This window comes from Crocodylus porosus, unplaced genomic scaffold (genome assembly GCF_001723895.1).
Source record: "Crocodylus porosus isolate Cpor-Errol unplaced genomic scaffold, CroPor_comp1, whole genome shotgun sequence".
Lineage (NCBI taxonomy): Eukaryota > Metazoa > Chordata > Crocodylia > Crocodylidae > Crocodylus > Crocodylus porosus.
In genome coordinates, this window is record NW_017728922.1 from 36,530 (window position 1) to 60,468 (window position 23,939).

A 23,939-nucleotide genomic window follows, 5' to 3' on the forward strand; every position below is an offset into this window, starting at 1 on the left:
ACCCACGAGCACATTGCAGAAGAGGCTCAGCTCACCTGCTTCTCCCCCAAATACTGTATATTACAACACCGAGCCCGAGGTGCCCGGGTCTGCTCTCACCCTGGGCTGAGCGCCCGCAGCCCGAGGGGCGTGAGCTGTGGGGGCTCGGGGCGCGGGTGCGAGCCCACCCGAAGGGACATGCAGCGGCTGCCCAGCCCGGGAGGGCCCAGGAGCTGCGGCAGCAGCCGGGGGGTGGCAGGGCAACTGGAGACCGCAGCAGGGGGGTCTGCCCTGGGCCGCACCCGTGCACTGGCCCCCAGCCAGCCAGATCCAAGCCTGCACCGAGCACTGCCTCCTCCCAGCGGGGTGGGCGGCGGGGAAGGGGGACACCATCAGTTCAAGTCACTGCAAAAAGAGACGGTCCCGCTCAACGCGGTGCCTGTGACTGTGGGCAGGGCTGCCCGAGGGGCAGCAAGGTTGGGGAGGGGGCTGCAGCCTGGGGGGGGTCCCAGTTCTGGTCTGAGCGGTTAAAAGGCATCTCAGAGGGCTTTCCTGCCACGCGGGCTGGTGCTGAGCTGGGCAAAGTGCCCCCCTGCCCACCCCCAGTGCATGCACTGACCCACCGCCCCTGCCAGCAGCACCGTGCCAGCCCGGCGCAGGGCTGGGCAGCGTGCGGCGCTGCAGAGAGCTCGAGGTTTTGCAAAGAAAGTGACCGTAGTGCAAAGCAAAGAATGAGCAACACTGAACTGGAGGACATCTTGCTGTGGGCAGCCCGGGGGGGGTGCTGCCCAGAGACGGCTCCAGCTGGGGCTCCAGCTCTGGCTGGGGCTCGCGTGAGGTATATCCGGGGTCCCTCGCAGCCGTGGCTGGGTGAGCCCCGTGGGGGCAGAGCAGCAAGGATGAGCAATGCCAAGCGGAGGTGCGCCCGGGGTTGCTAAGGGCCGTGCGCCCCTCGGGAGGGAGGGCTGTGCGTCCTGCACTTGCCCCCACCCTGCTCAGATAGGCGGGGAGCTGCCTGCCGTGTCTGCCCCAGCATCTGCCCCCTTCCGGGTCTCTGGCAGCCCAGTGCCAGTCCTAAAATGCTACTGGAGAGCTACAGCCACACACGCAAGTGCAGGAAAGGGCCCGGGCCCTGCAAAAACAAGTCCAAATGCAATACAAGCCCCTTGGGCAGCTGGCAGGGACCCTCAACCGTCCAGAAGCATCAAGGGCAAAGGGCTGGGCAGGGCCTACCGGTCTGGAGAGGGGTCTGGGACGTCCTCTCCACTCCACAAAGCCTGTGGCCAGCCGTGGCAGGCAGTCCATGCCCTGCTGGCTGGGCATCTGGGTCTGTGCCCCCCAGGACCCCTCCCCGCCATTGCATAAATAGTCGCAGCGGCTCCGCGCGGGCCAAGGTCCCCTGTCCTGCGAGCGACGTGAAGGAAGGTTCGGCGTGGATGAGCTGTACAATCAGTGGTCTGGTGGGCACGGGGCAGGCCACGGCGCGGGCGCGAGGCAGGCAGGCGGGACGGGGGCGCCTAGGGCTGGGCACCGGCCCCCGGGGGGCTGACGGAGCGGCAGCTGATCTTGCGGATGGAGTGCAAGGCGACGGTGCAGCAGCCGCGCAGCAGCGAGCTGATGTTGTAGATGGGCTGGTCCTGCCGCCGCTGGGTGCGACACAGCCAGGCCACCGTGGGCACGGCCGGCACCACCACGGCCAGCAGGTCCACGATGAAGTGGCGGCTCCAGTAGCTCTTGGGGACCGCGGCCTCCGCGCCGGGCTCGGGGGGCTCCTCCTCCGTGGCGCACAGGATGGTCACAGCCGGGCCGGCGGCCTGGTGCGCGGCGGGGTTGCCACTAGTCGGGCCAGGGCCCGTCTTCCCCTCCGGCGCCTCCGCCCCCGCCTCCGCGGTCACCACCACGGGCGAGCTGGGGTCCGTGGCCATTAAGTCCATGGTGCCAGCATAGCTCTGGGCCTGAGTCTCTGTGCCGGGCGCCACGTCGTCCATCTCCGACACCCAGCCCGAGGTGGGGCTGCCCAGGCTGCAGGCCTGGGCCTTCATGACCTTCTCCAGGATGGTGTCCAAGTCGGGCTGGTAGTGCACGAAGTCCGTCTGGATGGCCCGCTCCTGCAGGCAGCTGGCTTGCACGCCGGCCTCCACCGCGCTGGGCGCGCCCAGCAGCCTCTCGTAGGTGGAGCTGGTGGGCAGGCGGGAGCCCAGCGTGAAGGAGCCGTGCAGGGACGCCTCCTCCGCGCCGCACTCCAGCCCGGACGACAGCAGGCTGCTGGGCTCCAGCAAGTCCGTGCGGCTCAGCGAGTCCTCGGCCGCCGCGAAGCCGCTGTCGCCCACCTCCTCCACCGAGATGGTCTGCGAGCCCCCCGCGTTCTTGTCGCCGGCCGCCTGGTCGCTGAGCTTGGTGTAGGTGGAGCTGCGGGTGAGGGAGCGGGCCGGCGAGCCCCCCGCCGACTCCCCGGCCCCGTCCTCCTTGAGCGTGCCGTTCTGCGCCACCTCCATGCTGTGCAGCAGCGTCTCCAGCTTCTTGTTCTGGATGTTGATGTCCACGAAGTACTTCTGCAGCCCCTTGTCCTTCTCCAGCAGGTTGTTTTTCACCGTGTCGATCACCTGCTTCAGCTGCTTGATCTCCTTGCGGGCTTCCTTGAGCGCCAGCTGGGCCTCGACGCGGTGGCACTCCTCCTCGATCCAGTCCTCCTGCATCCGCGACAGCTGCGTCTTCAGGTCCTCGATCTCCGTATCCCTGCACCAGACACACGCAGAGACCCGCCGGCTGTCACCGAGGGCAGCATCGATGCCAGCCCCTGCCCGGAGGACATGGGAAGGGTCTCTCCAGGGGCAACTCTAAACCCTCCTTGGCGCCAGCTCCGTCCCCTCCGTGAGGGCTGTGGCATGGGGGGAAGAGAGGAGAAGTGGCAGGGATGCCCGCTAAGGGGTCAGATGGGCTTTGACCTTCGGCCTGAGGCTCTGGCCCAGGTCTCCCGGGGTCAGAGCAGTGGTAAGGCCCCGCGGTGGGAAGACCATGGAAGCTCCTGCAGCCTGCAGGGATGCTTTGGAGGAAAGGGGGGAGACATATTTTGGACATGCCTGCCTCTTCCAGCCAGAACACGGGCACCAGATAACAAAAGCCTTGGGCTCCAGGTTCATGCCCCAGGTGCCTTCCCTAGGACCCACGGAGAGGCATCCAGCATCTCTCCACTGCGTGGCCTGAGTCCAGCCGCTGAGGCCTGGTCCCAGGTGGCCGCACGCCCGGGTGGGGTCCCTGCTCCTCGCCCCCCTGTGTTGGACCCGCTTGCTCCCTGCCCCAGCGCTCGCCTGTCCTGCAGCCTGTCCTGGGTGTCCTTCAGCCGCGCCTTCAGGTGCCGGATGCAGACTTCCTTCTGCTGCAGCGGGGTCAGGTACTGCTCGGGTGTCGGGGGCTTGATCCCATGGTTATCGCTGCACAGCGTGTACTTGACTGGGCGCCTGCAAAGACAAGGCGGTCAGCAGGCCCAGCAAGTGGAGCAGCCCATGTTGCTCCTCCCAGAGACCTGCCTGGTCCTCAGCCCCCTCCCTGGGGTCACACACGCCCATCGTGCCCAGACCGTCTCAGGTCGGCTGCAGCCCCGTGGCCGTCGGGGTCAGCCCCAGCCAGCTGCAGTCAGTGAGAGCACAGACCCGGGGCTGGGTGCACGGCAGGATTGAAGCACCTGGGAAAAGCCCGAGCCCTGGGGTCAGGGACGGCGGCAGCCTGGATCCTCTGCGGTGGGCAGCAAGGGTGAAGGGGCTGCATGCAAGGTCATTGCCACAGCCACGCAAGGACCTTGGCCGGGTCACGGGCCCATCACTGCAGCAAGCAGCAGATGCACTCGGACGCGGACAGCTGGACACATGCCCTGTTTCATAGTTGTTAGGGGCGGGAAGGGACCTTACAGATCATGCCCCTGGAGCGACCAAACAACCAGACTCCAGACACAGCCCTTGACCCCCCTGGACACGGGGGAGAAGCCGTCCAGGCTGTTCCCACAGTGCCACTCATCCTGAAGGAGCTGGAAGAGTTTCATGGGGGGAAGCACAGCAGATGGCACAACGAGGGGAGCGTGGAGACAAAGGGACCAGGGCCTAGGGGCAGGGGGAGGAAGGACGGGGATGGACACCAAACGGCAACACCGGTTCCTACCCAGCACCAGCAAATCTCATCATCCCGGGTCTCCGAGCAGGCCCAAAGGTGCAGCCTGGCCCACAGCAGCACGGGGCAGCCCTGCCAGGATCGGGACCCGCAGGGGAAGGGGCTCTGGCTCACCGCTCCCACTGGGGAACACCGTCCCCTGCCAGCAAAGCCAGTGCCCTGCACAGGACAGCTGAGACTGGCAAGGCAGCACTGGGGAGAGGCAATATCCAGCAAGATCCCCCTTGCCCCGTAGACACACCGTGGGGTTGCAAACCGGCCTCTCCTGCATGCGCTGGCACACGTGTGTGCATTCCTTGCTGCGGAGTGAATTTGCCCCGGGGTAAAATCTGGGGCAAACGCTCCGCAGCAATGGGGTGGTGCCCGGTTACCTGGGGGTGGGGCTGCTGTCGCTGCCCTTGCAAGAGCCCGAGTTGCTGCTGCTGCTCAGTGAGGAGGTGCCGTAGGTGTCCCGCATGCTCACGGGCGGGGAAGGGCGCCTGGAGGCAGGAAGAAGAGGCTGTTTCTCAGTCGGAGTGGCCGGGGGCGCCGAGGATTTAAAGAACGAGGCCAAGCCACTCCTGCCATACACCCCGCGGCTTCCACACCACCAGGCACACGGACGCACAGGACAGAAGGACAAAACAAACAGCGGGGATCAAAATGAAACGGCGCCAGGCTGTCTGGACACAGGTTATTGCAACAGGACGCCCCTCCCCGGGCTTCCCTGGCATCATATGCATGCTCCCCGTGGCAGCCCCAGCACGGCGGGCACCGCTGGCGGGGCAAGGACGGGCCACACTCAGCTCCTGGGGTGCCCTGCCTCCCCCGCCACTGCAAATGCAATCGGGGTGCCCACACCCCCTGCCCAGGCCAGGAGCAAATGCTGCCCCTGCCTATAGTCAGGAACTGCAGCAGGATCAGGTCTTGCAAGGGGTAAATGGTCCTGAGCTCTGCTGCTACCCCAGCCCAGCAGCTCCCTCCCACCCATGGCTGGGAATACAGATGTGCATCAGTGCCTCCAGCCCAAGATAAGCCCAATGCCAGCAACTGCAACAGAAGGACACAGCTGAAGCAGTTATCATACGGGCAGCCCTGGCGACAGCATGCCCAGCCCCAGTGCCCAGTCTGTCCGGAAAGGGCCCATGCCCGTCACAGGGGAGAGTCCTGGGGCCCTGGCAGGGTGCTACGGGGTGCACCCTGGCCCCCACGGGGAGAGAAGTGCGGGCATATTCACCTTCGAGATCCAGTGGAAGGTCGTCTGCTGTTGGGCAGGGACATAGCAGAGGTGCAGCTGGTCCTGGCCGTGGGGAGAACTGGCACGCCGGCTAGACGGGGAGAAAGGACAGAGTGTGAGCATGGCCGCAGGACGAGCGAAGCGGTGGCACTGGAAGGGGGTCCTGGCTGCAGGGCTCCCGCGATGCCACGTGCAGCACCAAGCACGGGACAGCCCCGGTGCTGGAGTGGGGGCTGGCACAGGAGGTGCACGGGGGAGTCTGTGGTGCCCGCTGGGCTCTATGGGCAGTCAGCAGGGGATGCAGAAGGTTTATAGGAGGGGGCACGATGTGTTTGCAGGGTCAGGGGGGACGCACCGGGCCCTTAATAGTTCCCTGGGTGCAGGCATGAGCCTTGCTTGTCCCCATGACATCTCTACCTCCCTCCCAGAGTCTTGCATCTCTTCCTTGCCCTGGGGAGGCCCAAAGGGGTCTACACTGACCCCCTCCTCAGCACCTGGGGACGCTGGGCTGGAAGGAGCCTCCCAGTGCTGTGTCCCATCAGCCACGGGACTCAGGGGGTCCATAGTGGCAGCAAGGAAAGGCAGGACTTTCACCTGCCCTGGGTCTCTCCCTCCAAGCCCTGAATGTGGGGGTCTAGCCAGTGCCCTGGGGGGCAAAGCTCTTCACCCCCTGCCCCAGCTTGACTTGTCCTCCCACCTTCCCTCCCAGTTGCAAGCACGCAGCGTGGGCATGCACTTTCCATCCCACGCCTCCCCCACCTTGCAGAGACCCAGGGCTCTCTGGCCAGGCTTCCTTCCAGCAGGTTGATTTTAATTGGCTGCAATAAATCGTCGCTCTCTAGGAATCGGCTGGCTACGTCCCCCTCGCAAGGCTCCCGCGCCAGGTGAGGTCACGTCAGGCAAGAAGGCAGAAGACGAGATCCTCAGGGGTTACAAAGCCACGGTGATGGGTGGAAGTGCACCTCGCACTAGCATGGGCATGCATAATTACCGCCATTAGGGCCACGGTAAATATTTATAGGCATAAGGAAAGCTTTCCACGGGGGCAGCAGGTAATCCAAGAGGAGCTGGCCGCAGCCCAGGTGGGGAGACTGCTCCCGGGCTCAGATCCTCTGTTGTGAACGGGGAACCTTCCCCACCCAGAAGAAACCAGACGGCTGCTCTGAACTGCAAGGACAAGACTGGGGGCTCTGCAGGCGCTCGTGCTTCCAGGCAAGGCTTTGCACCCCACTGAGGCTCATTTTTGCTGCATTTCCCAGAGCCCCTGAGGCTCTCTGCAAGCATCCGCCCCTTGGCTTTCCTCAGCCAAGCACTCGACTCTGCTTGGAGCACGTCCTCCTTGCAAATGCCGGGCGTTTCTGGTGGCAGCTCGCATGAAAGACGTTTTATTGTCGCCGTGGCATGGAGCCCAAGCACAGCGGGCCGCAGCCGCTGCTCCGTCAGACACCAGCACAAGGGCCAGGGAGGGAGCGGAGAGGGTTCAAAGAGCCAGAGCCGCCTCTGCGGGCGCTGAGCGCCCACGATGCCAGCCGGGGACGCTCAGAGGTGGGGACTGAGCGCAGAGGTGGCGGAGATCTGAGAGGGGCAGAAGGAGCCACCGAGCAAGGGGGCAGAGACGGGACGCCGCCAGGCACAGTCGTAGTCCGAGGACTCGCCCGCCCCAGACCCAGAGGTCCTGGGGAAGGACCCAACAGCAGCACCTGACGGCAGCAAGAACGGTGGCACTTGAAACGAACCCTTTAAAAGATGCACATTTGTGTCTCTGCTGCACAGCCTGGACCGGATGCCACAAGGTCTGTCGTGCAGCCAGCGAGGCTGCCAGCACGTCCGAGCATCAGAGGGCAGGGCCCTGCAAGGCACCAGCGTGTCCACCCACCTGCTGACTCCCTCCATGCGGGGCAGCTGTGCCGCATGGCCCCGCGGGCTCTGGAAGTGCAGGAGCTGATTGCTTCGGGAAGCTGGATCCTCCCCTGTTCATGGACCATTTCCAAATCGGGGCCCAGAAGCACGGGGATCTGAGCAGCCGGCCTCTGCTACCTGGAGGCCTGAGAAGATGCATTTCTTGCAAGCATCCCAACGTGGGGCTTTGGGGGCATCGTGCTGGAGCCGGGAAGTGCCGTAGCCCAGAGGACTCACAACAGCTTTAGGAGTTGGGTAGTGTCCATGCTCTTCTCTGCTCCAGGTCTTGTTCTCCTGCGAGCCACCCTAAAATGCATGCCTTGTGGGGACAGGAGAAAGCTGGCCCGGGCTTGGGACGCACCTGCTGACGTGGCACTGACTTCTTGTTGCGCTTAGAGAAAGGATGCCCTCTCTCATGCCCCTGGCGACCCAACAGTGGCTGGAACCGGATGTCCAGCCAGGCCCCTGCCCGCCCTCTCAGGCACCGGCTACCAGCGCTGCACAAAAATCAGAGCAGGCCTCTGGTTTGCTGACAGTCATCCAAGGAGGTTGTCAAGGCAACCAAGAGGAGGTTTAAGGGATCACAAATCATCTTATCCTGCTGCAGGGAGAGACCAGGGCTGGAGCCCGCTACCCCGATGCTGGGCCGATGCACCCCGACACCCAGAAGGAGCTGATGCAAGTCAGGTGTGAACTTCAAGGTGCCTGGGACTGGGTGGAAACATGCCACGACATGCATGGCAGACCGGGGCCGAGCTGGGTCATGGATGCATGGGGAGAATTGGATCTCAGCACCCTTGCACTGGGCTGGTGACATCCTATTTTGGATTTGCTCCATCCCAGGAGGCTCCAAGGCCACCAGTCCATCACGCCAGCCTGGCTGCGCGACGGGGAAGGATGGTCTGTCCCAAGCACAAGCCACCAGCTAAGCGAGCTGCGGTCACAGGTAAGAAACTACTGCTGCAGCCATGTGAGAGAGTGGTTCGACTTGCTTGGTTTGACCCCCAGGCCTGCCAGTGCAAACAACACCCAGGACAGCCCAAATGCACCAAAATGGGGCTCTCCCCACAATTCGAACTCTGGAATAACTGACGTGCCCCAAGTAGCAGAGAGGCAACACAACCGCGCCGTGAAACGTGGCTGAAGAAGAAAGAGCCTCCAGGTGACATTCAAGAGCAGAAACCTTCTGGTCATCGGGCTGGGATGGAAGGACGGTGATAATTCCTGGCATGGGGTCCCCATGGGGCGGGCTGCATGGTGGGAGGTCCAAATAGCCCAAATCCATCACCAGGATCCAGTCTGCCGAGATGCTCAGCCATCCACGGCCACGTTCACAAGCCACCACGCCGAAGCGAACAGAGGGAAATGCTGGTCAAAATTGCCTCAAGGTTTGCCAGAGGCCTGGGGGCATGGGGCCACTTACAGTGGATCGTCTCAGGCTTGCATTGGCATTACGCTTGCAATTGAGGTGCTGGCAACATCTCCTGGCACCCAGCTATGGCTGTGGGAGGGACTGGGTGCTGCCAAGATGGAAGGAGAGGGAGACTGGTGCTGTTTCCATGTTATTTCCATTAGTCACTGGTTCTTACTAAGTGCCCTTACCCCATCCTCAGGTCTTTTTGCCCCAGAAGGCTGGACTTGTGCCCCCTGTTCTGTGGGTTTCTAGCGCGTCCAAATGGAGCATCCACAGCCTCTTCCCTGCTGTTTACCAATGGAGCCGCTACTGAACAGCATGAAGTTGGCCGTCATTGCCGGACTGTCTTGCCCTCCTGCAGCCGTCACACTCGGTCGGTTTGGCCCCTTTGCTCTAGGGCACAGGAGTCGAGTCGCACAAAAGCCTCAAGATCTGTCGCTACCTCCCCATGGATGACTGGGAGTGACCCTGCCCCTGTTCCTGATTTGAGGTCAGATGCCAAAATCTTGGACAGCAGGTTTCCAGCATCTGCCAGCATACCAAGGATCACCCTTATCACCCCAGGGGAGGTAGGAACAGCCCCACTGATTATAAAATCACAGAGCTCTGCACGTGGCATTGTAGCAACCAAGAAGAAACAACAAAACCTGGCAACCTCCATCCAAAACCCTCCCAGATGTTACAGTGGAGAAGGTGCAGGAACAGAGCCCTATTCGAATGCCACGGTATACATCAGTAGCATGCCACCATCTGGGATGGGCTTGGGGCACCCCAGCTAGGATCTCTCCAAAGCAAGGAGCAGCTCTGAAATGGGTCAAGACAAATGGCCAGAGGCAAGAGAGACCTCCCTGTGAGGAGGATCTTGGCAGACCTTCAAGCTGCCCGCCTGGTTCTGCTTTAATACCCATAAGAGCATTTCATTCTGCTGCGGACTCAGCAAACGACACGGGGTGTTTATGTGGGACATGAAGAATTGCAGTAAAAAAACAAGCAAAGCCAACCCCTGAGAAAGGGCAGGCCCATCTCAAGCATCAGGGAAAAGCTGATCTCAAACCGCTGGGCGGTAGGGAAGCACCTTCTTCCCCAAGAACAAGCCGCTGCTGGGCACAGTTCAGGGCCTAGCAATCTGGGGATGCAACAGAGCAAGCAAGCGCCTAATAGCATTTATCTGTCACGGTGATGCTGGAGGCATCTGTGGGAAAAAAATAAAGGTGGCCCTGGAGATGCTGAGGAAGGTGAGGAAATCCCCTGGAAAAGCTGTCATGGCAATGCCGTATTGCCATGGGGCCTCGGCTCTCTGCTGTGTCCTTGCAGGCTGCAGACGCCGGGGAGAAGAGGCCAGGAAGAGAACAGAGGAACCAGCTGAACTTCTACGTCAGCAGCAACAGCATGGTGGTGAGGGCATCTCGCTGGGTTTCCATGAGCCTGAGTTCAAATCCTGCTCTGAGTTTGGGCCAAAGGCTGGTCCCAATCCACCCACAGCTGTGACAGGGTTTGGGAAGCCCAAAGCAGCTGGGCATGTGCTAGCCACACCAGTCCCTTGTGACGCTGGCTGCAGACCTGCCTCTGCCATGCTGGGGGATGCCCCACGGGGCTCAGAAAGACCCGCGGCCCTTTGACACGGCAGCAGCACCGGGGATACCTGCCTGGGCACAACCAGGTTTCGGACCCGGCAGCACAGACCATGCGAACAGAGCGTTTCTACGTAACCCTCTATGCCCAGCTCCTCAGGAGAGTCCCCGGCATCCCTCCCTCCCGGGTCGCTCTAAGTGGGAGCTGGGATATTCTCTTAGAACGAGCAGGTACATGGGAAAGGCCCAGCAGATTTGGGTCTGAAATGGCTATTTAAAAAAACAAACAACCCAATGCAGTTTTCCAGAGGCTTTGCTATGCTGCTGTAGGGTATGCTTTGTGTTAAAAAGAAGACATCTCCCCAAAACCCCTTGGACCTGACTTGGGGCTGGATGTTAAATCCCCATATATCAGCATTGCAAGCAGCAACGTATTCAAGGGAAGGCGGCACAGATGTTAGAGCCAGCGTCCTGCAAACACGGCTGAATGCAGAGGCTGCCTGGGTAGGGCCTCTAGAGATACCAGACCCTGGATTTGGGGCTATCCAAATTTCCATCCGCCTATCTTCCGAGCTGTGGCCAGGAGCAGCTGCCAGGTGCCCAGCCCTGGCTGACACAGGGTGGCACAAGGACCTGAAGGTGGGTTCTCCTGTGCGTCCAGACAGTGGCTTGGCAAAGGCCTGGCTCCTTTAGTCTGAAACCAGCCATTTACGGTGCAACTGCCAACGCCGCCCGAGACCGGTGGATCTCAGCCAGGAGCTGACTTTGCCCTGGATGGAAGTGCCGGTCTTGGGTTTGTTGCTTAAAAACAAGTTCCTTGCGGCTGCTAAATACCTGGCTGCTTCTACCTCAGGTCCCAGCTAAAATGCCAGCCTTGGAAACACCTCTCTTCGTCACTTGGGTGGCCACCTTGAACTGCCAGCTGCAGGACGACCCAATAACCCCAGTCCCCCTCCCATCCCTGTCCCCAGACAGATGGACCTTTGCCTGGGAGGGGGGTAGCTTGAGTATCCACAGACAGACATCGAGCGGGGCAGCTTTCCACTGGGCAGCGTCGGTCAGCCTCCGGGTGCTATTGCAAGCACCGGGACTCTGCCTCGCCTGCCATGCTCCAGTCCAGGGTTGGCAGCAGGAATGAGCCCTGCTGTGGGAATGGGGACTCCCCCCTCCTCTCGCAACAGGTGTTGAACAAGCACAGAATTTATATTTTTTTTAAACACCTGATTTTAGGGAGGGGAGGGCAGGACCCCAGAGCCTGCAAGCAATTCCCTCAGCTGACAGCAACAGATTTATCCGGGGGGGCTCCTTGGCTTCAGGCTCTTCCAGGGCCTTGCACCAGAAGCATTCGCCACCTCGGGCTGTGGGGACATGGAGAAGGGGTTGGGGAAGCCCTGTTGAGGGCTGCAGCATGGCATTCAAAGCAGGGCAGGCAAAGCCTTTCCCGGGGTGGGGGAGCCTGGCCCTGCAGGGACCATCAGGGCTGCTGCTTTTGGGAGTCGCCCCAGCGGCAGAAGCCATCTCCACCAAAGGCGTCGTGACATAGGTAGCGAAACATGATTATTTTTACTTGCTGCAAAATGCTGAGCTTGCAGCTAAGATCCTGCCGGAGAGACAGAGGCTGACAGGGACTAGCAGGGCAGGGCTGAGCAACTTTTCCAAATGGCCCCTGGACCCCAAGGGTGGGAGGGCTGGGACCCTCAAAAGGAAGGCAGTGCTTGCTGGTGGGTCAAGAAAGCTTCACTGCAAGTCTTCCAAGAGGACTGGGAAACATGGGGTGAGAGCATGTCCCTTGCCTCTTCCCCCATGGTGCACAGAGGCCCAGTTTGCCCACTCCTCCCAGTGCTGCTCTGCAGGGATACTCTGCTGGGTCCTTGTTTCCTAGCCTGGTCCACAATGCAGTCCCTGAGGGCCCCAATCCTGACGTGAGCAAAGGCGACAGCAAAAGTGGGAGCGGAAAGGATTTCTTGGGACCCACCCCAAGCACTTAGACCAGACCCAGATGCCATGGCCAGCCAGACCAGACAACCCCAGCCCAGCGCTTGGCTGAGCGTGGCGGGGGCAAGGTTCGGGACCGAAGAGCAGAGAGACAAGATTCTGGTCGGGGTAACGGGAAGAGAAACCCACCGGCCACGGGGGCAGGTCAAAACCCCCAAAGTATCAGCAGGAGCCCCACCCCACCCCACCCCACCTCGAGGCCCCTCTCTGCTCCTTGTGCAAAACCAGGGCAGCCCTTTGCCCTGCTCCCTAGAAACGGAGGCATCGCTGCCTGCCGAGCACAAGATGGAGAACCTCGAGGACCGGGGAGGAAGTCCCGAGAGGTGGAAAGAGGGGCTTTGCACCCTCTGGAGCAAGGTCATTCCTCCAGCTGGGCATGACCTACGGCAGCGGTGCTGTGCTGGCTTGACAAATGCACAGCAGCAGATTTCTTGGCAGCGGCCAGGCGGCACTGACCTTGGGTGGGGAGAGACCGAAAGCAGCACGCTCGTCTGTCTGGCCCAGCCGGGAGCGAGGCGGGGGCAGCATCCCCTTTTAGCTGCAGTGCAAACACCACCAAATAATAAAACCTCCAGCGGCCTGGCTGGCCCTGCCCAAGTGAGGAGTCCAGGACTGGCAGCAGGCATCGGTGCACCCAGGCGTGGTGCCAGTGTGACCTCAGCCGCTCCCCAGCGTGCCACAGCCTCACCAGCGCCTGCTGCTTCTCACTGCAGAGCCGCAGCTCCTTGCAGAAGGGGGGAGGCAGGGGAGGAAAAGGGCGGGGGGGGGAGGACTGTGCTAAATCACATGCATTAGCCATAAGTTTTAGATCTGGAGGGGATGGACATGAGTCACATTTAACCCCTGCCGCCCCGCGTGCCGCACCGCAGCCTCGCCCAGCCCCAGGGTGATGCAGCATTTCCCCGGGTGCCGCTTGTGCCCACCCGGGGGTGCCCGGCGATGCTCACCTGGGGGTGCCCAGCGGGGCCCGGCGGAGCTGGCCTCTTCCTTGGGGCAATGCAGCAGCACTGCGGTACTGCAGCAGGCGGCCGGCTGGCTCAGCACCCTGGCAGCGAGCAGGGGAGGAGAGCGGGTTACAGGCGGCCCCTCTGCATGCTTGCACCCCCCTGCCCCTCTGCCTCCCTCCTTGCTCCCCATCACCTGCTCCAGCTGCCATGCTGCCAGGGTGCTCCGGGCTGGCGGGGCTGGCGCTGCTGGGCAGGGCTGTGCCTGCCTGCAGCTGCGTTGTGGGGCCTGGAAGAGGGGGGAGGAGTGGGATCCACCCCGGGGCATCCCGGCCCTGCAGCCCTGACCCCGGGAGGATGCCTCCAGCCCTGGAAAGGGCTTAGCAGCTTACAGCGTGGGGCTCCGGCGGCGGCAGGGAGGCAGCGGGCAGCTCCATCAGCAGCGGGGGCCGGCGGCAGCGGCTGGCAGGCGAACAAAGAAGGGGGGAGAGGGGGGGAAATTAAAAAAAAGCTACCCGGAAAATGTCACACACGCCAGCAGAGTTTCTATAGCAACGTGCATCCAGAAGCATCCCCCGGGGCTGAGCGCGAATTACCTGCTGCGGGGAGAGATGCATGGCTGGGGATGCTCGGGCTCGGCCCTTCCTGCACCCCCAGGGCTGGGCTGCTCCGGGGAAGGGGAAGAGGGACCCCCTGCCCGGGAGAGCCCCTTCCCGGCAGCTGGGAGCGCTGCACCGGTTCCCAGGCCCCACCCTGCGCAGTCTTGGATGCTGCTCTGCACGTCTGAACGCAGGAGTTTTGCCATCTGGGCCCTGCATGGAGATGCAGGCAGCTCCGGGGCTGGCTTGAAACGTGCTGTGGATTCAAAAGCTGCAGGATTGAAACACAACTGCATGAAGCAATGCCCGGGGCCTTGGAAATAGCCCACGTTTGTGGACAGCTGATGCCCTCTCTGCTCCTGTAATAGGGAAAGGGCAGACTAGGTTCTTTGGGTAGATGCTGATCTCTTTTATCAGACCAACTAAAGAGTTGGCAAAATTGTTCTTTGCAAGCTTTTGGGTACAAACGCCCTTCATCAGGCACAAGGAGCATCTTCAGCATCTTCGTGGACACTGGAGATGCAGATTCCTTCGTCTACTACCTCCATATCCAAGCTCCTGCTTTTCCTCACGCTATCCCGCATAGGTTTCCTTTGATATGTATAAATATGTGACTGTCCCTAAATTATTTAGCATGCAGGCATCTCCATTAAAACAAACAGAATGAGAGCTGCAAATATTCCACTTGCTCAACTAATCAGAGTTCCCTAATCACTCCACAACTGCAAAACACATTCGTTAACTCCCCAATGTGTGCTGTTTTACATGCACCAGAAAACTCAGCCCACTGGTAAGAACACCATGGTGCTGTAATAGTGCAGGTCCTGGGAAAGTCTAGATCTGATATCTCTAAGTATCTGAGCCCTCTCCTTCCCTGTTGCACCGAAGCTCCCTGCTGTTCTGGTGGCCTGCATCACTGGCCCTAATTTTTCTCCTTGGAGACTCATTTTCTCTGTTTATGTGACACCCTGCATGCCTCTGCCCTCAGCCTCCCATAGTAAGGGCTCCATTTATAGGTATTTTACAGTTATAAAATATCTATAAAAACAGGCTGTAAGGGTTTTATGGAGGTATTGTCATGAAGCTCTTTCAGATGCAGATCATTTTTTCCCCAGTTACATCAGATAGCAAAAAAAAAGGCATTGGAAATGAAGGCATATTTTTTGGTTTGGTTCAGTTTGGCTTTTTAATGGCTGGCCCTGTCACTGGCTTGCTTTCTGCATTTTGAAAACCCAGCTCTTCCTCCACCACAAATTGATACTCAGAGACTCTTAAATGAATGAACTGGCCAGCCCTCAAAGAGAAGAGGAGCAGAGAAAAACCCCAGTCTTAATTACAATCCCAGGCCAAGCCAAGTTGGGATGACACATCTCCTGCTGATTTCATGAGTGGAAACAAATTTGCTTCTTCTAGAAAGGAAGATTTGGGTCTCTTAGGTCCCAAGAAAACCTGGGGCTGTGTTTTTCACAGACAGTAATCTGACAATTGACCTGGAATACCTGAGAGGACTTAAGGTATAATGTTATTAGGCAAATCTCATGTAAACATAGACATGCTCACTTGCACACACACCCATACACACATGCATTCCTCACTTTACACATCTATATGCATGCAGTCCTTGGTAAGTCGTAATGGTAAGTTATGGGTATGTAGAATTACTCATGAAATCAACTCGTGAAATCTGCATCAGGGAAACTAATGAGCCTTTGCTTGGCAAGCCTTTTCAAAACCTTGACGCCAACCGCTGCACTGTCGAGCTTATAAATAGCAATATTTATGACTCAGTACTAAGGCCCTAGCCCTGAAAATGCATTCACACAGGTACAGAGCCTACCCACAGGGACACAGCGTAAGAATCAGGGCTTGGATTTATACTTAGCCTGGAAGCTGAATTCAAGTGTTTTACTAACCACCATCTATTATTCTCTGTGGCTGGCGTGTGGTATCCAGTGAAGCACGAACTTACTACACATAATGATATGATCTTTGACTCACCAGTCGGAAGTTCATCCTGTGGACAAGCCTAGGGGGCACAGTTCAGAGTATTTTTTTTTTTAAAAAAGGCAATACAGGCTTTCTTTAAAGTTAGTTTGTATATGCCCCAGCACCGGCTTGTCAACTACTTGAAAACCTTGTCAGAAGATTGCAATTTGCATTTTTCCCCATCAAGAAACGCGTAAACTAAAATATGCATTGAAAAAGGTTTATTATTATTTTAATTGCCCATTCATGTCTAATAAAGTAAAGAGAATGGTTGCCCACTCCAGAACTAATGTGGTTTTTCTACACATGGTGTCCATAACTGTTCTTCAACCTCCAACTGTACCTTGAGTGTGGGAGATCACTCCCTGTTTGAATAGCAGGGTCTTTTGGGGTTTGACCTGCACCCTGAAGGCCCCCTGGCACCCCATACCTAGGGTCTTAGAGGGTGGACAAAGGTTAATCAGTTCCTGAGGTTTCACCTCTGGGGTTTTGATAGCACTGCACATCCCATGGGTGCCGACATGCACCTCCTTTTCCCCCTCTCCTTCCCCATCTCAGCTTTGTGCCAACAGACTCCAACTAACTACAGCCAACAGCTAATAAATAAAATATGGGAAAAAGCAGAGAGCACGCAGGGATCTGAATGCTGCAGAAACTTCTCACAGCCATGGGTGGAAGGAAGGAACTGATGGCCTCTGGAGGACATGCCGTGTGCAGCTAAAGCCCCAAAATGGCTATTTAAAAAGATGCACCCAGCAGTGGAACTCACAGGGTATTCACCCAAATGAAAACTGAGCAATTGCATCAGATGGAAATCTAAACCTGTGTCTCCGATCCTACAGCTTACAATGCCCAGGTTCATTGCTGCATCCACTGAAATCAATAGGACTTTACATAAGCATGGCAGAGCACCCGCAATTAGAAGATTATTCCCTGTATTTATGTATCATGGATTCTCAGACCAGTTCTTAAACTGAAATACACCCTTGGAGAGCAAGGGTAGAAGGAGTTTCATTTTTATGGAATCACAAGGGCTCCATACAAAATGTGCCTAATTCACAAATAAACAGATCATTTTCTAAATCCTAGCCTTCTAAACCTTCTTTTTTCTCTTCCCCCTGCAATAAAAGATCCTTGTGGGGCAAATTAAAGCCTTGGTAACATGCATCAAACCCCAAGGTCTTCAAATGATACCTTCAATCACACCTGCAGAATAAAGACCTGATCAAAAGCCCTTTTGGAACAAGCTATCAACCTCCTGTCTTGCAATTGTCACGGATTGGGAGTTCATAGCAACAGAACAGTTTCAAAGCAAACCCAACCAACCCTCAGTTATTCCCTCCTCTGGATTCCCCACAATAGCCTGTCTCCTCTCTGGTTACCTTCTGGATTGTGAGCTCAGCAGGATGAGGTTTGTCTCTGTGTCCTGTTCAATGTCAAGCGTGCCTTACTGCTAAACAAATAAGACGTCCGCAGCCTGAAACACAGATTAATAGGTGGCACAGGGATCTCCTGAACTCTTCCTGGGGTACAGAGGGCCATCTTAAGAGAATGGAGGAACAGATCCGAGATCCTCGTGATCCAAACTGGAGTCTATATTATATTATTTTATAAAATGAAGGCCAGTTACATGGCCCACTGGGATCTGCTGAGCTGGTGCCAAACAAGCTCACCCCTTCCTAATTTTCAGTTTATTCCCACCTTTCTGGATCTCTAACTTGCACTTCTTCTGTGATACACAACCCATTCTAGGAGACTGCATGGCAGCTCATTGTGTAATTTCAACGAGCGTGGTATTCAATTCACGTTTTCATTACACGTACACATGATGAAAATAGGAGCCTGTAGCATTTGTTCAGTCTTACTTTCTCCATTACTGACAGTTCAAAAGACATTATCTCCAGAATACTTCCCCAGAGCATGTCAACTGTAAGGGCCGCTCTGAAAATGAAGTGTAAAAACACTTTATAGGAGAATGTAAATATGCAGGGAATCCAAGGAGATGCTAAACTGAAAAAAGCACAACCTAGTTCTGTTAAGTATCTGCTACTTTTGACTCTTCAGAACAAATACTAAACAAGCTAAGGAAATGTATGCTTAACGTTTAATATATATTGCCCCCTCATATTTCAGTATACTCAATGCAACTGATTTATCTACTCAGAAAACTTCAGTGTACAACATGGAAATAAAACTGACAGAACTTCCTAGAGGACAGGTGATGTTGCAATGAGCTAAAAATACATCAATTTAACACAATACATCAACACAGAATTGTAAACAGGTCAACACATAATTTAAAGAATAAATATCTCTTCTAAGACAATTTTATTTTTGGGTAAAATACTTAGTGAGCAACATTGCATAGTTCTATGCATCTCCCTGATGCTATATGAATATTTTGGGGCTGGCATAAAAACCATTAAATATAAAAATCTGAATATAACTTCTACGAATGTTTTAATTTTAAGATGGGCAGTTGTTTCCTGTGTAAGGTATCACTTTATTACCAGAGTAAAAGAGTGCACTCTCAGTGCTTTCAGATCAAAATTAAGCTAACAAATAAATACCTGTGGCTTTCTGCTATGAAGCAAGCAGAATGTACTGTACCCCATGACAGAGCCTGACATTTTCAGACATGAATAAATTGAATATTTGTAATAGTCAGCAAGATTTCATAGCCATCAGATATGAGCATGTATAGTGACATAATACCGTGGGAAACGTTCAAGTGTATTAATTTATCTTAAGAAATCTGGACTGAATATTTATTTAGTTTTGAAAAGTAACACACTGCAAAGGATTATGGCTCATCTTTTTAAAAAAGTATATTCCCTAGCTCCAAAATTGGACTCCAGGCCAGTTTTACTCAACTTCTGAAGGATTTTTTATAAATAAAATTAATAGGAAATTTAAAACTCGCCTATGTCGAATGCCCATTTTAAGCTATTCTTCATTAACAACATATTTAACTATTGATGATACTTGTTTGAAACCCCCCCAGAAAAACAAAGCTGATGATAAATATCTTGACTACTAATAACCATGGAATATATATGTATATCTACACAATTTTAGTTTCTATGCAGTCCTGAGAGGAAGCACTAAGTGTAATGGGTGTGGAGTCTAATCGCCACAATCCATGTGGCCTCCATACTGTCTCGGGATTTTTTGAACGATAAGCATACAATGCAGTTCAATGTTATTGATGGTCTCATATAGTATTGAACTTTGGACCCACACTTGCTATTATATCAGCATAAGGCGCACCCTGAGAAAGTTCAAGAGCCAACTGTTTCTTTAGAACAAGAAAACTGTAAAATTTGGCAGCAACTCGTTTCCGGTCATTGGTCTGACAGAGCTCCAGCAAGCTGAAGGACTTCACTCCTGAATTGCTGATGTGCTACATGGCAAAAAGAAAGAAAAGAAAATTATAGTTAGGTCAACTAATAAAATGATGTCTCTCAATATCTAAACTAAAGGATAGATGTTGCAAATACTTCTGTGCATAAATACACGTTTGCAAAATCAAGGCTTTAAGAGGGGATCTTCTCCCTGAACTTTAACTTGATCTATTGTCTGTTAAAGTGCTTTACAAAATTTAGTGACAGCATTGCTCTCAATTGCAATTTTATTGCCAGCCTCAGGAAGTTTGGGTTTTTCTTAAATCCCAGGTGCTGGGAATCAAGGGATTGCAGTAAAAACCCTTTCAGCTTGAAGCAAGGTTCTGTCCTTTATGGTTGGAAACACAAGTGTATTCTCAATGTTAATTTTTTTAAATATTGTAATTTTAAACTAATCTCATGGTTTTGGATGCTTGGGGCTGGCAATACTAGTATCAATAGATGATGCAGTTGCTTTCATAAAAGTCTAGTCTGGCTTTGATCTTGCACAGCCTTAAACATATGCTTAAATTTACATATGCCGGTTAGCTTAATGCAACTCAACGCATCTAATAGGTGCATAAAATAAAGAACATGTAAAAGACTTTGAAGGGCTTTAGATTTACTGTCCATCATGTTATTATTCACTGTGATTCTTCCCCCTCCCCTCAGCACAGCAAATACTAGAAATAGAAGAAAATACATCACGATTTTGTAGGCCATGCGTGCACCTATGTTAATAGATATATGCATAACAGACACAATGTTTAAATACAGAATTGCTTTAAAAACCATGTAAATGCATCCTACCTGCAGAGCATTTAATAGCTGGAGAGTTCTTTTGCTCCAACATTTTTCTTCGCTGTCTTGATCATTTCTTATTAGCTCCTGCATAGGAGATTGTGAGCATTAAATACACCATGTAAAATACACCAAAATGTTAAAAATTTGGTCAAATAAAAATGAATAGGCCAAAATAAATAGTTTCTGACTTCCTGTAAACTTGAGTTCAGAGTGCAATTTTTTTTTCTTTTATATGTAGTGGCTTGTGTGTTATATGTTTGGATAATGCTTAACCCACCAGAGATTTGTCAAGGATGAAACTGTATGCTTTGGCAGCAGTGGAAAAGTTTGGTTTCTGGCATTTGTGGAGTCATACTAGGAACTGAAGAATATAAACATCGGATAGATTTTTCTGCTATAATAGAGACAGAGAGCGATTAATGGCATTTTACTTACTCTGCAAGTAACCCCAGTGACTTCAGTAGGGCTAACTGCAGAGTAGGGGTTTATTACTCCTGGTCAATAATAGTATAAGAAACTTTTAACTAGTTCGCAACTGATTCCAGGCCAAAGCTGACATTTAAGATTTCAGTTTTAGATTATGGAGTTAATGAGCTATCAAGGTGAACCGGGCAGTTCATGCCATTCACCACTGTTGATTTAGTATTTGGTTCAGTTTTTTCTTTCTTCACAATGATTACAGTCAGAAACCTTTTTCAAAAAAAATTCCTTCTATGGCAAACTCCATTATGCTTCAATGTAGAAATAGTTGGAGCAGGGTTTCCTGTGTGTGCCTACTTTAACATCTACAGGAAAGACTTAGTGGTCAGAAATTCTATGTTTTAAAAGGTAATTTTTATTTTAACTTTTTGGGAAAATTGTTTTTAATGCTTTCATCCTCCCCCTTACAGAAAGAGATATGGGGTACTGCTATTTTAAAAATGTATAGCAATTCATTCTCCCACAAAAGAGGCAAGGCACAACATTTTGCTCTGGATTAGTAATCTGCAACTTCTGTAGACCCCCCTACTGTGATGAGTCTCAACTACTGGATGCATGGTAAGTGAGGAGGTACAGACTGCTTCTAGCTTGTTTCCAAGCCTCCCGTACACCAAAAAGTTCAGTTTTATTCCTATCTTGCCACAAAGGATGCAGAAGTCATTCTGCATGGCAGGTAGACCAAACGTTTTATATAAACACTACTGCATGGATGCTCCACGTTGGACAAAGAGGAAGTTTGCATTCCAGCAAAAGCCCCAAATTCTCTCTCTCTCTCTCTCTCTCTCTCTCTCTCTCTCTCTCTCTCTCTCTCTCTCACACACACACACACACACACACACACAGAGCCTAGACATTATTAAGCCATAAAGCTTATAACATGTTCACTTTCTAACATACGAAGTTTATACATGAAGGGGGTGGGAGGATATCTCCCATGGTTTGGTTTGATTTGATTTGATTTCTGTTTCAGTAAAAATTCAAAAGTGATCAACCACTGATGGAGCCCTTCCCAAAAACCTATCACAAGCCAAACACAGTTATTTTAATCCATTTTCCCTTTTTTGGTTACAATTTTCCTATTTGGTGTTCTAAAAAGAACATTTTGCCTTTATCATTTTGCAAAATGTTGCTTGTAGCATATTGGACATTTTTAAATACTGTGATTAATTCAGATTGGGTATGTGAAATATTCAGAAAAATAAAGATTACAGTACTGTTTTATACAATAAAACTACTAGTAAATTAACAAAGCAGTTAGTTTCAAATCTCTGTAATCATTTTTACACAATATGCCAGTGATGACAACTTTCTTATTGACGCACATACGTTGGTTAATTCAGCTTGCTGAATCTCACTGTCCAGTGAACAGGCCTCAGACAAAGCAGACAACATATCCTGCTATTGAAAGTTGGGAAAAATCAGACAGTTAGTAGCAGTATTCAAAGAGGCAATATTATTCTCAGTTCTGTATTTCTGCCCCAAGTGGTCATTATGATGATTTTTCTACAAAATTATTTTAAGAATATATCACTGATATATTACAGATAAGCAACCACATTTTGATTCCCATGGTATAACAGAAACCAGGCAGGAAGACACTTCCTCATGACACAGACTCAATGACTGCTTTGTACGGACACAATATTGGGTTCAGAATTTATACTTTTCCAATACAGTTAAACCCAATTTTATTATACTTACTGAAGATAAATAGTATTGTCTCTGCAAATGGTGGCCTTGTAGAGTAACCAGAATAAAGGTGGAAGAAATGGATGATTTATTAATTTAACAATATGCCCTTTATTTTTGAGCAAAAGAAATAAATCCCACCCCATCCTTGATAAAGATGCCCCTATTAAGTGTCTTTTTCCATACAAGTAAAGAGGTTGCACTGTATAAGAAGATTCTGTTTATAAAGTATTAACAAGAGATTAAACAGATTTTTAATACATTTATATCATTGTTATTGTACCCAGAGAAACTGTTTGTTACACCTTCTATTAAATGTCTCAAAACCATCTATAATAAATGCTATTTTGTGCTACACAAGATATAGCTGTAGCATGCTTTTAACATCTGTTATTCATTTATTAACTCTTTTTAAATGGGACATTCGTATAAATTATGTAATAATACACACACACACACACACACACACACACACACACTAGTTTTTTATGTTTATTGAAAATACTTACTGTCTTTTCATTAGTAGTCCCATTTCTGCTGTTCTGTAACGTCGACACAAATGAATCATCCGTTATGGGTCCCTGGGGTGCTCTATGAGCTGCATCCTGTGAATAACTCAGGTCTTCAGTCAGTGACTCTTCAATTACCAATGTCTCTGTATCAATAAGAAAAAAAAAGTTTGACTGCCTTTCTGAAAAAGGAAAAATCCACTCCAACAATCTTTGAAAAATATAAGAAGAACTTTCTCAAAAGCCAGTTTCTGTGGACTTGCAAATTCATAAAACCAGTGATAGATCATGCACACTTAATTGCCACAGGAGCACAAGTGAGTCAAGTAATAGCAAATCAAGTAATACACGTTGCCCTCTTATTTTAAAATGTGAGGATTAATAGAATAGAAACATATTTACCAAACCAAATATATTTTTCTGTAGGACTCTGTAATTGCTGTAAGAAACTGATTCAAGTACTCATTTTTTTAAATGGTTAGCTTCTTGGCTTTCTTGTTTGTGCAGACACAAAACTCAGATTCTCTGCATGACTGAAATGCTAAATAAAATGTGTATGTTTCTTTTAAAATGTGTGACGGCAAAATGATAAAAATCAGACAAAATCAAAATGTCACCTTTAGTATCTTGTTCTCTCTCTGGCTCTGCAGATCCCATTTTTATATTCTTTCTTCCAGTCTTAAAGCCATGATACTTGAAGCAGTTTGCAAATAACTGTAAAAACAAAAACTTGTGTCTTCTATTTCCAGAAAAACTTCGAGTTCTAATGGCAAAATGCAGGGAATAAAGAAGTGATAGGCAATTTTTATATGAATTTAGAACTAAGCAACACTGACCTAGGTGTCCATAACATTTGTAGAGACCCTCTGAGAAAAAAGCCCTCTGGCAGGCAGTAAGGAAATGTCTTACCCAACAGCAGGCTTGGTCACCTCCCCCATTATTAAACCTCCTAAGAAGGGGAGATGCAGAAAAAAAACATTATGTGAGGTTCTCAACGTGGGAGTTTTACACAGAATGCCATTAAGTAGGCATGATATTTGCCCATGTGGAGCAAACTGAGGGTCTGTCCCTAAACCCTACAGATTTAAGGGATGCATGTGGTTCCAAGGGATTTGAATGATCTGCCTGAGGACCCTTTTCTTGAATTTCAGCATCCTCCTCCAGAACCCCCCTCAGCTGTTCCTGCTCCATCAACTCTCTTAAAGGGAGAAGTGACCCAGTAAAGGTAGTGTAGCTTTGGGGAGACAGGGGAGGAAGTGGAATTATGCACAGCCCTGAGTCTTTGCACCCAAGTTTGCCTTCCCAGTCCT

At 52.5% G+C, this 23,939-nt stretch overlaps 2 protein-coding genes across 3 annotated transcripts in view; both read right to left on the reverse strand.

Moving 5' to 3' along the window:
• Positions 1-70: 70 nt before the first annotated feature.
• Positions 71-13,255, reverse strand: SNPH (syntaphilin). Of its 2 annotated transcripts, XM_019539439.1 has the most exons (5): positions 13,183-13,255; positions 5,357-5,447; positions 4,512-4,619; positions 3,288-3,437; positions 71-2,715 (listed from the first exon to the last, which is right to left on the reverse strand). In XM_019539439.1, exons 2-5 carry the CDS (start codon positions 5,398-5,400, stop codon positions 1,497-1,499), a joined length of 1,521 nt encoding a protein of 506 aa, XP_019394984.1. In that variant the 5' UTR covers positions 5,401-5,447; positions 13,183-13,255; the 3' UTR covers positions 71-1,496. The 2 variants fall into 2 exon arrangements, with proteins under 2 accessions (XP_019394984.1, XP_019394983.1); XM_019539438.1 differs by lacking the exon at positions 13,183-13,255 and having other exon boundaries at positions 4,512-4,700; positions 5,357-7,068.
• Positions 13,256-16,755: 3,500 nt separating this feature from the next.
• RAD21L1 (RAD21 cohesin complex component like 1) overlaps positions 16,756-23,939 on the reverse strand; it is a 28,238-nt gene continuing 21,054 nt past the window's right edge. The window contains exons 9-13 of the mRNA XM_019539774.1: positions 23,247-23,343; positions 22,630-22,775; positions 21,749-21,829; positions 19,958-20,047; positions 16,756-19,167 (exon numbers count right to left, since the gene is read on the reverse strand). Coding sequence (XP_019395319.1) covers positions 18,979-19,167; positions 19,958-20,047; positions 21,749-21,829; positions 22,630-22,775; positions 23,247-23,343 — 603 coding nt within the window. The 3' untranslated portion in view covers positions 16,756-18,978. The remainder of the gene's footprint in view (positions 19,168-19,957; positions 20,048-21,748; positions 21,830-22,629; positions 22,776-23,246; positions 23,344-23,939) is intronic.

Excerpts from the sequence above, each read along its gene's own strand:
- SNPH (XM_019539438.1), bottom strand. The coding sequence starts at position 5,400 with ATGTCCCTGCCCAACAGCAGACGACCTTCCACTGGATCTCGAAG. Across the intron at positions 4,701-5,356 it reads CCTTCCACTGGATCTCGAAG|GAGTGGCTTGGCCTCGTTCT; the intron begins GTGAATATGCCC and ends GGTGTATGGCAG. Across the intron at positions 2,716-3,287 it reads CAGGACAGGCTGCAGGACAG|GGATACGGAGATCGAGGACC; the intron begins GCGAGCGCTGGG and ends TGTCTGGTGCAG.